Source organism: Bombus vancouverensis, chromosome 7, assembly GCF_051014615.1.
Source record: "Bombus vancouverensis nearcticus chromosome 7, iyBomVanc1_principal, whole genome shotgun sequence".
Lineage (NCBI taxonomy): Eukaryota > Metazoa > Arthropoda > Insecta > Hymenoptera > Apidae > Bombus > Bombus vancouverensis.
Window position 1 is genome coordinate 18,936,795 of NC_134917.1, and position 16,015 is coordinate 18,952,809.

At 35.5% G+C, this 16,015-nt stretch overlaps 1 protein-coding gene across 3 annotated transcripts in view; it reads right to left on the reverse strand.

The window, feature by feature from the left end:
• Positions 1–16,015, reverse strand: part of Schip1 (Schwannomin interacting protein 1) — a 43,707-nt gene that overhangs the window by 24,017 nt on the left and 3,675 nt on the right. For 2 of the 3 annotated variants that reach the window (XM_076620250.1, XM_076620249.1), the window contains exons 2-7: positions 13,584–13,655; positions 10,177–10,478; positions 8,391–8,728; positions 5,830–6,186; positions 3,113–3,656; positions 1,899–1,996 (exon numbers count right to left, since the gene is read on the reverse strand). In XM_076620250.1, the coding sequence (XP_076476365.1) occupies positions 1,899–1,996; positions 3,113–3,656; positions 5,830–6,186; positions 8,391–8,728; positions 10,177–10,478; positions 13,584–13,642 (1,698 nt within the window). In that variant the 5' untranslated portion in view covers positions 13,643–13,655. Of the gene's footprint in view, positions 1–1,898; positions 1,997–3,112; positions 3,657–5,829; positions 6,187–8,390; positions 8,729–10,176; positions 10,479–13,583; positions 13,656–13,950; positions 13,988–16,015 lie in introns of those variants that run through there. The other variant, XM_076620248.1, reaches the window with a different exon arrangement.

The window sequence follows — 16,015 nt, forward strand, 5'->3', positions numbered from 1 at the left end:
AATATTCCCCGATATATTTCTTTTGATTGACATTGATTGATTTAAAAAATTATAAATGGCAATAGTAATTTAGGAAGTGAATTACTGTTTATTCTATTCCGTTATTCTATTAATATTTAACGTAATAAATAGACATAGAGTATCGATCAAGCAAAGAGTTTATTTACTAACGATTTCAATTACTTTAGAGAATAATGATTCAACATTTCTCTCGAATGCCTTAAATTATTATGCTTTTATAAGTATTTCATAGGTATTGCTTGTCCTTGTTAGTTCTATAATCGCACTTGCTTTTCTAAAATCGCAGTTCTATTTGTAAAACGTTTGGTATTTCGAAATAAAATCTTTTGATTATCACTGCTAAAGATGGTATATGTACCTTCACAAATTGTACGCAAAATGTTTCGCTTGACTGCTCACGCTCGAGTACTCTTTTCACCTACGTGAAACCGAAGGTGAAAAGGATACGTGAACCGAAGATGTTAGAGAGTTAGTTGCACCTCATCAAAACTGGTTTATGGGTAGTACGAAATCTCTTTCGATGCATTAGTTTATGATAGATCAGTCGTAATTATTTTTTTACGCATAAATTTGTAATATCTATACGAATGTAACGGCGAAATAACGCAAGTATTCTCCGCCACTAACACATCGATTTGTTTGATTTTATACATAAAAGAAAAATAAAATATCGAAAAGTAATATGTGCATTTATACATGCACATACGAGCGATAAATTCTTTTGAAAAATGTGTTTATCGTCTCCATTATTTATTTTCTCTCATAATTTATGACGCATCGTTAAGGCTACTCGAACGTTTTACGTGCTAAATAGTGTTACATTCTATCTGACATGACGGTTGCATTGATCTTCTTCGTGGCGACATCCGTTTCCTGCTCCCCCATTTCCATACAATGGACATTGCGCCGCGCCGGCGAATATAGATCGTCTGTGCATTTAACGAGACTCGCTATCGGGACCCTGAAACGAGGTCCCAAGCCTCATCGACCTCGTTTTCCGCGTCAATAGTCAAAAAATTACTCGCGCGAAACCCCTCGTCACAAAATTACACGGATTTTCTTTTCTCTCTTGCAAGCAGCCGATCGAGTGCCTACGCGCAAGTGAAACATTCTCTTTCACGGATTCGTTTCCTTCGCTAACTGTTTCACCGATAAAGTAGGTTAAACGGGATTTCCCAATTGTCATTTAAACTCGACATAATTCTTCTTGTTCCCAAACAAAAAGAAAAGCTAAGGAGAAAACCTGTATTTCTTTTCCATTTCTGAGAAATAATTAGGTTAATTAATGTTCGAAGAAAGTTTCTCGACTAGTTAAACAAACTTTTGCGTTTTCTATTTCTTTGATTTTCAAATAGAAACATTATGGTTTCAATTAACGAAGATATTCCACAATTGAGAATATACTGGCGACTTTCCAGTTTTTCGCTAAACCAGTAGTTGCAACAATTTTTATATCGCATATCGCGCCTAAACTGAGATCGATATCTATCTTTGTGTACGCCTATCGCATCCTTTACAGTTTTATTTACAGCGGTCGACATTTATAATTACGAGTATATCTCGGCCTTTGACGATTCAATATCGTCGCGTGAACGTTCATTGAATGTTACCGTATTATCATCTGTCTGTGAGAACATTGGCTAGCCGAATTTACCTTCCCGTACAAAAATTACGCGATCGTAATTAACGTAATTAACAGTTGCACGCTTACGTTCGACGTTTCGTTACTTTCTATCATTACCCCTTCTACTACAATTTATTATTCGAGAAATACAACCGTTAACATACCTCGTTTCTCTTGAATCGGCCTTGTAACGAAAACGTTGCTACGCACGACACCAATGCAATTAGACATATGTAAAAAGGTGTTTACTCACTCGTCGTTCTTCTTCGCGTGCAGCTCTCAGGTGAGATTCGATCGCATCCAGATCGATCTTTGGCATCGCTGTCTCGATATTGTAGACGTCGAAGCCACCTTACATGGAGAGAAGATCGCATGAGATATCGTTACAATCGTAATTATGTAATGTTAAGTTATTGCAAGTCGAGTCACATAGAAAATAAAGATTTTTACTTTATTATCTTCTTCCTCAACCATCATAATTATTTCATTTCTAGGTTTACTATTATGGTCATAGCCTTTTTACATTTGTCACCGAAATATTATGTGTATAATATGATACATAGTATACGTATACATAAAACATACACATATAATGCATTATATATAAGCGATCGTTTGAACGAAAATGAACAAATGTACACAAGTTGAATTAAGAAAAGAGCAAATTGACATTTTTATTACTTTCTTTTTCTAATAATTTTTGTTTTATAAATCTTATTTTATCACTATCTGACACTACGATACACACACCACATGACACTACGATAAAATTTCCATAGGATAAGCGTAAAATCTTTCTTCCATGATAATTTGCTCGATAAATGGTTAGTAATCCGATCTATTAGTAAATGTTATTTGTTCTTAATACGCGATTTTCACATAATAGAAAAGATATTTGTTACCATCGTAACGCTATCGATTTACTAACAGAAATGTTGATAAATAATCGCCTCCGTTTCATTTGATATACGTATTTTCCTTTGTTCATCGATAAAGAAGAACTTGGATAAAGAAAGAAATATGCATATTTGATATTTACTTGAATAATTCCTCTTTTTCTTCAATTACTGGAAATTGAAAATTAGCCAAAGGAGCAACACACAAGCTATTACGTATTGCAATTATAAATGATATCTGCGTAAGGATTGCTGAATTTGACAAAATTTGTCAAATATAATCCTAGGCTATAGATATAATATAATGTGTAAAATTATACGTTATAATGTGAAACACGATGTAAAAAATGTTTTGAACATACTCCCCTTAAAAGAACTACATCTATAAAAATATAATCGTAAAATACGTGTAGAGAGAAACACGATACTTGGATAAAAAGCTAAAATATTCAATCTTCACCACTTAATGTCGCAGAAATCTTATTTATATAGACATTATCACATATAACGTATACATTATTATATGTATTATATATAATAATAAGTTATAATAACGTTATAATCAGTATACCTGGTCCATTGTCCGCATCAGCTCTTCTCTTGTCCGGACGTTTCTGTGGGTTCGCCGCTCTTAACTGTTGCAACTGTTGCTGTTGCTGTTGCTGCTGTTGTCTGCGTTTCGCTTGATTCCTCACCATTTTTTCTTTCTTCTTGGTATCCGCGCCCGATGCTTCCGGAAGATCACGGTCCAATAGCTTGTTCGTATCTTGCATGTCGTCTTTCGTCATATTGCTCGTGGGAACAGAGGATCGCGTGGACGAGTGAATAGGATCCAGTGCCTCCATAGCGACCACGTCTGGTACCGGTTGCACGTACTTCTCGAGATCGACCCCGATATCACGGCCGATGCTCGAGAGCAGATCAATCTCCTCGAGCTTCGTGTAGGTGGGCTGCTCCTCCGGATAACTGTCAGTGTCGGTATTGCTCTCCGAGTCGTCGTCGGCGGAGCCGCTCGACGTGGCCGTCTGACGGTTGCCTATTTTGGAACGGGCCTGGTGAGGCAACTCCTTTGCCTCGCGTATCAGGTCGATGTGCTCCACCACGATATCCTCTGTCTGAAAAGACAATGCTCGTTAGCCGCTTCCTTTTGCTTCACGGACAATGGCATTGGATGCATCGGACGTTTTTTACCGATTCGATTTTTACCGAGTACCTTTGCTATTTATCGTAAACGCGATTCCAGTTAAATTTTCATTTTCTCTTTTATTCAACGCTATGCATCGTACGAAGAATATTATATACATATAGCATGTGCGCTAGTAGTACACTAGTAATATGTACACTGTTATACACGTATCGTGTTATACGCTTGAAAAGAGTACTCTTTAAAATCCGCACTGCATGTGACTTGAATTTGAATTAGCACGTACTCTTACAATGGGCGTATACGTGTGCGACTCGGAGACAGATGCGCGACACGATTCTTTGGTTTCTGAAAAATTGAGTATCGCATAATGCAATACGATATAACGCAGCACAATTTTATTAAGAAATTCGTAAAAAGTAGAATCGATTAGTTTGACTTTGGATTACGAGTGGCCCGATTCGTTTAAAGCGCTTTATTTATTAAAATTTACATAAATTTTAGTTATGTAGAACTGTTTTGTTTTCTTCTAACAAAATATTAGAGTTCTGCTACGTATATCTGTTACAATATTATGTTTATACGTTATGATACAGTTGGTAAAAGTTTTTGTAGTTTTTATTTCAGAATTTACCCACGATCAACAGCGAATATATTAAATTATTGGAAAACGTAAATATCAATTTAATTCGTGAATATCAATTGGTTGAATATTTGTTGGAAAGTGGTATTGAATAACCACTTTTGAATGGTCTATGCAATAGATATTTGCCGCAATATTAGCCAATATTCTATCTGTAATATAACCCCAATCAGTTTGATTAATTGTCATTGGTGCATAATGGTTAAATAGTCATGATTTCGCTTCATCTATGATATTTATCATGATATTTTATATTCTAATATCGCAAGATCTTTCATTTAGATAGTTCCCATATCGCTTAGAATCTATCGTTTAGAATAGAAAATATATTCACGTTACGATGGAGTGGTTTGCGAATGTGTGAAACAACGCAATTGAAATGGCTTCAGAAAATTACAACAAACTGTCGCAAACAACTATATAACACGAAGATAATATCACGATAGAGATATAGATGACATAAAATAATATACCTCATAAAATAATATATAAAGTATAAAATAATACGATATCGAAACATGCTCATGATAAAACGAGTTTTATCAATTTTTCAAATTTTCCCTATCGTACGAATAATTGTTCTTTCTTCAAATAACAATCTGTATAACAGTGGATTTTCATTCCGAGTTTATTTTACAACTTGTTCTACGTTCTACAGCACGATATAGTCGCGAAATTCATCGCCTCTTAGAATATTACTAACGCTTTAACATGATTTCGTGAAATTAGCCTGATTAGTCCTAAAGTTTGCGGAAATTTCTGATTAACGTAGTGGTGTAACTATAATACATACATGTCGCCAGTCGATGCCGACTGACGCTGTTTTAAAACCAGGAATGTAGTGTGAACTCTGTTGAATACATTGATGTGTTCTGCACGCGTGTGTGTTCAGTGCGCAGTGCTGCGCAGTTATTAGTCTCGCACATACACGGACAGAAGCGTGACACAGACGGTATAAAGCGAATTCTCGTTAATCTTGATTGTTCGTGCTTCGTCGCAACAGAAATCGTTCGTATTACAGTGATCGCTCTGTAGTATCACTGCCGCTTTGGAAAATTCCGACAATTAAGCACTTTTCTTAATCTCTAGCGTTGCGAGATTCAATGTGAACTTGTAATATAAACATCGTAACGTAATGTCCGAAATGACGTACGATTTACGAGAAGCTGGCAGATGTTAAACGACCAAAGTTAACATTTTTTCCTAAGAGATATGGCTCCATTACGCGGTGTGTTATCGAATTATAAATTGATTTTAACTTATACAGATGAGCGTTTATCATACCTTTAATACAGAAACAATGTTAGTTTATTAGAATTGAAATTATAATCGCAATGTCGAAATAACAATATCGTTACAACACACATGTATTTACATGTATATCTGTATTTACGGGTCACATAAATTCTTCGAAAAAGTTACTTCGAACTTGCTTCAATAAATCAATAAACTTATTCGATATGAAAGTTTGTACATGGATGATAGAAAGCTGGAAACCCACCTCACCGACCTCGCTAGTCTTCCCCGAGTCTGGTATTTCCTCGATCTCCGGAAATTGGAGGATCTCCTTGACGCTAGTCGTCAGTTCGACGATCTCGACCTCGACCGGAATCTCCCGTTCCTGATTCTTTTCCAACACTGCCTCCGACAATTCCGTAATGTCCTCTGCGACTGTGTTAGCAAGCGCCTCCTCCGGTTCTAGCACCGTCAAATGCGTCTCCGCTTCAACCACGCTGTTCACGATATCCGATTTCGGCGTGAGGATCTTTTCTTCCGTTCTAGAGTCTTCAACGCTTTTCACGTAGTTTATACATTTCTCCGATGGCGGCACCACCGACTCGTACAAAGATGTTACAGTCTGGAAACAGAGTCGATGCGTGTTTAACCCTTCAGTAACAAGTCGACCAACTACTTGCATATAGTCATTATATAATCGGATCGTATATCGTACAGACCACAAACGGTTAGTATAATACATTTGAACGGATCCTAATGCATCCCATATGGTTACGATGATACATGGAAAGGAAATAAAATACGATGTATATTGATAAGATAATATACATACGTATTAGCCGAATTGCTGAAGGAAAACTGATAAAATTGTAACAATGTCATTTTTCAGGAGATGACGCGAAGCAATTTCATTTATGCATATCTCTGATTAAATAACGAGGAAAGTGTTTGGCGTTGTTGGAAAGAAAGCAATCGTTGGTATATTTCAGTCACTGTTAAGTCTTAGTCAAGTATTAGTCGCAAAGGAATGTCGTTGAACGCCATTCACACATTCACATTGTTACTGACTTAACGTTATGACTTTTCATAGCTATGCAGTTAAACTTACAGTTAACTTACAGTTAACTTACAGTTAACTTACAGTTTAAGAAAGAAAAATTTAATCTGCAGAGAAACTATAAACAAGCTCGTAATTGGAAACGAAGGGAATTGGAATATAATTAAGAATTCCTCTGTTGAACGTATTTTGGACCAGTCTGAAACAAAGGCGGCGTTTAAATGAAAGCTGTAGCTAAATTTGAAACGCGTGAATTTGCTTAATCAATATTAGCTGTGACTCTGGTTTCCAACTTTAAGTTTCTTATTCCGTTTAACTAAGCTTACTTGGTTGTTACTCGATACATTATTCGTAGCGTTGTCTAGCCTCTATTTCAAAAATGTTCATTTTATTAATTATCTATCCAAAGAAATATTCTTGTAAAATATACCTTTCTGATTAAATAAGCTCGTTCCTAATTAAGAATTTTCGCGTCCGTCTATCACAAACACGAATTACAGCATCGTTTAATAACCGAAACATTCCCACATGTTAACATTGTTTATAAGTGAAATATATATATATATATTTATTCATTTATTTATTTATTTATCTCTTTTGAAAAAAGTGTCTCAAAATTTCGCAAGTGCTGAAAAATATTTGAACACTTACAATTAGTTGTCTTTGACAGAATATAGTTTAATTACGATATTATGTACGAAAGGATCTGAAATTATTTCATTCTATATTATTGTTACTATAGCTATGTATAATAGAATGATCAAATTGACTTGTAAAAACTAATATGCAATAATAAAATTAGCCAATTGTCCAAGCTCATATCCAGCTTGTTGTTTGGAAAGTTCGTTGTTTTCAGGTTTAAATTATAAATGGAACAACAAGATTCTAATTTCGAGTAATAGTACGTGAAACCGACGGATACATCGACAAATGGCGTATTTAATTTTAATATAACGCCGTCAGTCAAATATTTTGATAAATAATATAATAAGGATACAATATATGCTGTTCCTATTCGTGAATTTGCCATTCATTTCTATATTTTACAATTTATATATTATCTTGTATGCGTATTGTAGCTTCGTTGGCATTTTTCAAAAGGGTACAACTTATATTTGAAACTTAACTACGATTTTGATAATCGTACTTTTAAGTACAAGAATAGCCCAACAGACTTTGATCGTTTTCTTTTATAAAACACAGAAACAAGTTTTCAATTCTTTTCTATGTACATGTATGTAATAGTTACTACAAAAGGTTGTTGCACGTACCCTTATCTTTCAACGAGACGTTTTTTATATGAACGTTTTTAGTATATGCCAAGTTGTACAAAATTTAATACACTTGAAACTATCTAGTTAGCGTGTATGTAAATGTTACGATAAATAAGATAAATAAGATTCCACTTTGGACTTTTTGAAAAACAACCAAGTTATGGTAAATTTTATAAATCGATGTTGACTAGATCGACCAATCGAACCTAATCCATGCCTACAGTATTCGATCATTGTCCTTTATTTTGAAAATTACATTTTGCCAAGTATTGTATAAATATCAAATAATAATAAAAATAAAGATAATAATTGGAAGTAATTTCACGATGTGCACCATAAAAAAAAAAGAAAAAAAAAAGAAAAATATCGCTCGCTACATTTCATCCTCCTTTGTTCACCTTTACTTACAGTCCTTTAAGCCCTTTAATCAGCTTCCTCGATGAGTATTCATTTGCTAAACAACGAACAACCAAAATCCGTAAGCATGTTATTTACCTGTATATTAAACTTAGGTTTCTCATAAAAAATCTTCCTCTCATTCCTTTGACCGCACAAATGATTGATGCTGTCTTCAACGTTGTTGTTGTACTCGTTGTCGTTCTCAGCTGGTCTGGTGTCGATGTCGTTCAACCTTGTATAATCGGGACAGCTCTCGTGTTCATCCTCTGTCAGATCTGTGTCCGATAGAAGAGAAGGCGCCAGGTGTTGAAAGCCAGGATAGTTAGGGTTGACGATACCGCGACAACCTGAAGGCAAATTTCCCTCCTCGGACCAGTCAGACCACTCGGACGGTGTCAACTCGTGGGACGAGTCTTCGTGAGAGGAGTTACGCCCTGTGGAATTTCATGCTCGTCGCACATTGCCGGAATACTGAATAATCGTAGCGTGCCACTGACTGACTCATCACAGCTGCACCAGACGCCCCTCACCGGGGATTTCATTGAATCGTTTCATTAAATCACACGTGTTGATCTTAAACATTCTCACATGGTTCGAATCGCTGCTCTGGCAATTGCAGATATACATGTAATGGCTGTTTGTAAACTCTTATACTATTACTAGTATTCCCTACTATTGCACTATAGTAATTAATTAATACTAATTAATTAGTAAATTAGCCGAAAGTGCTGGAAATGCGATTAGTGAATTGGCAATGTAAATGTAAGGAAGATGTAGATGTCAAGATGTCAAAAAGCTTCTTCCTCTTCATTCCTTTCTTGTTTATGTTAGCTAATTACATACATACGTGTGTGTGTGTGTGTGCGCGCGCGCGCGCGTGTGTGTGTGTGTGTGTAGAATAAAAGTTCAACTAGAAAATTGAATATTTAATATGGATGTTACATGATCTTAAGGTATTAAGATAAAGAATTTGGAGACTTGGAGAAATATTAAGAAATGCGATAATCTGCTGAATTTAAGATATAAAGGATTACTGTTAAACTAAAATATTCCTAAATATTTAACATGTATATCGTCGCCGCAACTCTTAACTGGTTTCCAACTTCATCCCATTTTTAATACTATTTTCAAAAAGATGTAATTAGTTAATCTATATATGTCTGTCATATCTTGCTGGTATAGACAATAAAGAATACAAGTTGATGATAATACGATGAGAATTCCACTTTATCAATATCATGTAACAGTCACGCATTAATTAACATTCCAACTTATTTGAATACTTCTATTTTGAAAAGACTGGTCTCGACTCATATCGACGGTAAAAATCACATAATTTTCTAGCGCAACGCTTTTCCGTATATTAAATCATTGTTCTTTGGATGATTCTCGAGATTCGACGATGAATTGTTCCTCGTATTTTATAAAAACAGTTCATTATTAATCTCTTCCCACAAATTTCTACCATAACCAGCATTTTCGACAGAAACCTAATCTTCAGTCACAAAGCATTCAGCCAGGATGACGATCGCAGAAACTGAATGAAATTCATCGCAATCTCTTTTTTCGGAATCATAAAAAAATCTGCATTTTCACAGCGCTCATAGTCATCTTCCAATAGAATCTTTTACCTAAATCGTCTTTGCTACTCAAATTTCGTCCATTAAATCAAGTCCATTGTGTATCTGTAGAATAATACGACATTAAAGTTTTGCAAGGAAGATGACAGAACGCAATGGATCAACGAGTTATGTACTTGTCATTCTGCAAGATACATCGTCCGCGTGTCAAAAACATTCCGTTCGTCTTCTACTTTGATCGAACTATCTAAACTACACAAACCATTTATAAAATTTTTCTTATTTCAAAAAACAATGATTACCTTCGTAGTCGGCCAAACTCTCCACGGAACTGTTCCTACAGATTCTCGGAACTGTCAGGTTGTTGTTCAAGTTGCTGGTTTCGTTGTTCGAGCTATTGGTTTGCACGTTTTCGCGGGTGATGGCAAACGAGGACCACGTGGTCGTGTCTTCGGCGACGCGAAAATCCTGCGCAACTTCCACAACGAATTCGGTGTTGATTTGGTGGCTCCTGGCGACCGTATCTACGGTCGTCGACGAAGTTCCGTTACGATTTCCGATCTCCTCGACGATCGGCTGGCTCTGGTCGCTCCTACGTAACTGACTGCGAGTGAGACAGAGAAATAAGTCCAAATGGATCGATACGTTCCGTTAGCCGTGGCCCGTACGATCTATAACGATGCAAATATAGAGGCAGCACACCCATGTAAGATGTCTGCAAGGTGGCACGAGCTACACTCTGCTATTTCATGTCGCTCTAATTTTGCGAATAATCAAATTTGCGATTACGAGCAACTAATTCAGCTTTATCGCGCAATACTTTATTTACTGACTCTCTTGGACCTCGACGCGCGATTATCGTTGCTTTTTCTTCGAACGCGTTTTGTATTTTAATTACATTATAATTAGAATAATTAAAATATTTTTGGTAAAACATGATAAAAGCTTACACATCACTCGATCAATCGATATTATTTTACGAAACAACAGAATAATTGTTATCGCTTGACGTAAGCGGTGGCCGGCTTAAAGGAACTAACGTGCGCGCTCCCGCCTGTGTATATGTATTGCAAAATAAACAAAAGATAAGTGCTAGATTTGAGTTGGATTTAAGCAGGATACATATCAGTAGGTAGTGGTATTGACAGATTTATGCGAATATGTTTCGTGAAAACAAAGCGGGATCACCGGTTATACGTTTAACAGGAAAAGATTGTTCAAGATTTCAACGTGTTTTGACGTGTCGAAAAATCATTGAAATCAGAGATGAAGTAACTTTTTTGCAGTTTCATTTATATGTGTGTATATTGTACATATATATACAGCGTCCCGTTTGGAAGTACGCGCGCAATTATTTGCCAAACTGTATCTAGTTTAAAAAATGGTTTAAAATAAAACTTACTGTTAACTAACTGTTGCTTTTTATTATTAAATATCATATATACCTTATTAACGGATATTGATTAAAATGTACTGAATTTTTATTTTCTCACTTTGTTTAAAAAATTGCGCGAATTACTTATTCTCAAAGCATACGAAAAAACTGTTTATACTTCCTGTAAATGACATATATAGTGTATTTTCACTTCCTTTTGGTATTTCATTTTCTTCGTCCCACTACTTTTTCTTTCTTTCTTTTATGTTATCGACACCACTGTCAATTTCCCTATATAGACAAGTCAACAAATTTTGTTCAAAAATCAATCAAATATTAATTCTCAATTCTATTTCAACTTACTTTCTTAATAATGTCAGAAATTAACCAGCAACATTCATCTTTCTTCCCTCTTTTATTAAGAGGAACAGATTTCTATGAAAGAGATTAATTCATTGATTGGAGAAAGTATGTACAAAATATGTATCCGCAATACCAGTGCAAAAGGACGAATTTTTTCTCTCAGATCAAACAGTAGGTGGTCGTTAAATTGAGTTTCGAACGTTAGGCAACGCAGAAGGGCATCGGTCAAGCTAGTTTTCGTCGAATCTTTGAATCAACCGAGGAAAGTGATTAGTGCGTTACTGTGCAATTTCATTGCCATGGGATCGTAAAGACAGAGATAGATGTATGCGATGGTTCGACCATTCGTCGTTAGAACACGAATAGACTATTTTCTGTCCGGTCTCTCATAATCACGTACACACGGCGGCCACGTTTTCGAATATTAAAAAGGATAACGTAACTCTATCTAATAAAGGCAACACACCATACTAAAGAAACGAAAATTACTATTAATTTCGCGTAATCGCTTGCTAAGGATATGTACGATCCTTACGTCTAAGGATATTTACAGGAGAGAATTATAAAAATCATTGAACGATCAAAAAAAACTTTGTATTCGCTAACAAGGCACGTGTAACTGTAAAACTGTTTTCTCCAAAAACTCGTGTCTTGGGGCGGGAGAGGGGGGGGCGATAGGTTACAAAACACATGCGGCACAATCATTTATTGTGGTCTGTATGTATAGTGATGTCAGTATGTATAGTATAGAGTGCGCGTGCGCGTGCCTGTATGTGTATATGTGTTTGATGCATTTGGAAAAGGTTGAAATATTTATAAATGACAACATCGATAAATTAGAATCTAAACGAGGTACATAATTACTTTAATCTCGTTCTACTTTCTCATCGACATCGTAAGAAGCACGAATATTTGGAATGCGTGAATAAAATGGAGATAACAAGAGAGAAATAATAAGAATGAATACAAACGAGTATATGTATATTATATGTATACGGTAAACTCTATGAAAAGGGAACCGTTTAGAGTCAACACTAACCTTATGGTTTTTCCTTTTCAGTTAAATGCCTTGGCATTGCTAATAATAAGGCACGGAATAAATATTCTACGATTTAGACTAGTTAAGTAACATTTAAAGCTACTCGTTGCTAGATCAGTGAAAGCTACGCCGTTAAGCTGTGAGCTAATTACTAATTCTACAAAGAATTATCAGCTACTCTACTTAACGATAATAAATAAAGAAAAGGGATGCAGTATTAAGTGAAACGTGATTAATCGATATTGAAATAAATATTGCACTCAAGTTCATGACGATGCTATTCACGTGAATCTCTTAATGTTTCACTTTACCCTCGTAATAATATTCATCGAAGAACAAAAATGCAAAATAATTAATTTCATGGGAATTATCACAGCGATGATTAAACGATGCTAAATGACAATTTCAAATTAAGCGCAACAACATTAAAAATGTTGACGCAACAAAATTAAAACCAGCCCGAAACGTAATAACGAACACCCCCTAAATTTTTCACTTACAACAAAGTTCGTATCTTTGATCGAACAAATAAAAATATAGTCAACCTAAAAGAAATCGATAAAAAAGATAACAAGATAGAAATTTCGATCTAGTTAGCGGGGAAAGATGGCAAAGAAGCCTTATTATTCGTTTAGAAATTTCCAATTAGAACGACTGAAAGAAAACTTTTTGTCGTACGAAATACTGTCACTGTTCACGGAAACCTTTAAACCACTGTTTAACCTTTTTCGTGAAAAAGCTCGTTTCGAACCAAAGCGACCACGGCGCAACAACGATCACGATCACGATCACGATCACGATCACGATTACAACGAGGATCACGATGACGACCACGGTGATGAAACGAAATTGTGCGATTACGGAACGGTGAAGACGGATCACGAACATCGACTAACCCGGTTTTGACTCAACGAATTTGCAGTTGCACTTACTTGTTGTTCAATCCTCCAGGATGCAGCGGTATCGAGACGACAGCCTCCTTGAGCCGCATATCGAATCCTCGTCTGAAAACACAGTTCCAAGAGAGACTGGTTGGTTAATCAGGTGGATCGAAAGGATTCTTTCTGCTTTTGCACGATAAAACACGATAAAACACGATAAAGCACACACACACACGCACGCGTGCACGCACGCACGCACATGGTCGCGATATCCATCAATCCCACGGAATCATTTCATTTCACTGTCGGAGCGAAAGAAGAAAAACGCTGGATCGAACCTATTGTAAAATGACCAATAACTCTTCTCTTTCCTCTCTACCAGTCCGAGGGTTCTAAGGAAAGGAGGAATGGGACTTACCGACCGCCATGTTGAAGTCGTGCGCAAGGGTGCTCGCGTTTCCCGTGGTTTATCGACTCGCAACCAACACCCTCGTTTGCTCTCCTTTCACTCTCCTACCACTCTCGTCGCTATTCTACCTTGTCTCTTTTTCGCCCACTATATCCCTACCTTCTTCCTCCTGCTCCGTCTTTCTCTCCCTCTTTCTATCTCTCTCTCTCCCTCCCTCTCTCCCTCATCATTCTCCGTCAATCTCTCTCTCTCTCTCTCTCTCTCTCTCCCCCTTTCCTCACTCCCTTTCTCTTTCTCTTTCTGTGCTTTCTCGACTAGTTAAAAGTTGCTGTTTTTTTTCCAAAGTTTTACTAGTATCGCAGAAATTTACATTACACGAGGATATCCTTTATATTTGGTTAGGTTGTACTTTCGAAAGGAATATTTTTGAAAGGTTTGGCAGGCATAGTGGGAAACGTTTAATCGATCGTTGCTTCCATCACGCTTTCGGCTCGAGAGATGCATTTGCTCGGGTTTCTCCGAGAACCTGATTTCAATCGCATGGTTTTAAAATATGGTGTTTAAAAGCGAATGATTTTGGTATAATTAAAAAGATCGTTTTAGTGCAGATAGCGAATATCACGTTGTCTGTTTGAGTGAAAATGTTTGTCATATGTTTATTTCTTTGATATTTTGACAAGTACGCGTTTTTAAATGTCACTGAAATTGTTCTTTTATCAAATAAACTTTGTTTTTAACAAAGTATTATTTTCCTGACCTTTTGGTTTTGTACAAGTTCCCAGTCTTTAGTTACACAGAAAGTTATTTGATTTAAGCGTTACATATTTCATTTAGTACTCTATGATTAAAATCTTTTTGTTGGAATTTTATTTTGAAACACTTTATGTATACGGAATGCTTGCAATGTACACTATTTCATTAATTCTACAATGTATTCTGTAATATATTCTGTAATATATTCTGCAACATATTTTTATTGTATCATTTCAATGTTAAACTTGCCTACAAGGTACACTAAAATATTTTAATTCTTTATCTGTTGCCTTTTTTTTTTATATTTTCAACAAGTTAATGAATGAAACGTAAGAAAATCCGATATCCTTGAGTTTACATTTACGGACTATGTACATGTATACATATGTATTTCTAAATATCGCGATAGAAACAATTTTCATAATTTTTCTAAAACGTCTTCTCCTTATTAGCAATAAATATCGAATATCTCAGTTGAAGCAGCAGTAAAATAAACAGAAAGAGCAGAATTATAGCGTAAACTTTTATTTCAATTATTTTCTATTTCTTTTATTTTATCTTAAAGACCTTTAATACTTTTACATCGATAGAAGACTTGAAAAGGCTTACATACGAATGAATACATATAAACAACATAAACAACATAAATAAATAAAAGATTTACATATTTTCAAAAGCAAGATTTACATAAATAAATCTTGCTTTTCTACGATATTCCACGATCTCGTCAATGTATACCAAGCAATTTTGCTTTCTGCAGTGTTTATCGTTTGTAAAAGGCCTGTAACCAACCTTACGCAAGTATGCATGGGTTTTACTAGCCTTGTATTTTATTTCTGTTATTCCACGCCTACTTATTTCTTATGGCTTCTGTTTTCTCATCCGTTTACCTCAATTCTCAAAGCACTTCAAACAGGTAATTAACGGAACAATTCACAGAGAATTTCTTGAACTGTCCTTACTCGAATCTCGTGCAAAGTAGCCTATCCTGTAATTAAAGCGATTCATATCTATTTCAGCTATGTCTATATATTTTTCTTTATGATAACGACGTATTTTCTCAAGGGAGAAAACGCAAGGTACTAGATAGAAAATAGGAATCTCACCGAATACTAATCACAGTACTAGTAATTTTACTAATTTTCCATTAATAATAATTGAAAGATAACTAACAGACATCTAGCAATTACTTACTAAGACTTAAATTTTTGGAAATATCGACGAATTTAATTAAAAGGAAGAAAGTAAAAATAAAAATCACTCAGCGTACTAATAATAGTACGTAATTCTGCCAATTTGATAATAATAATAGTAAAATACG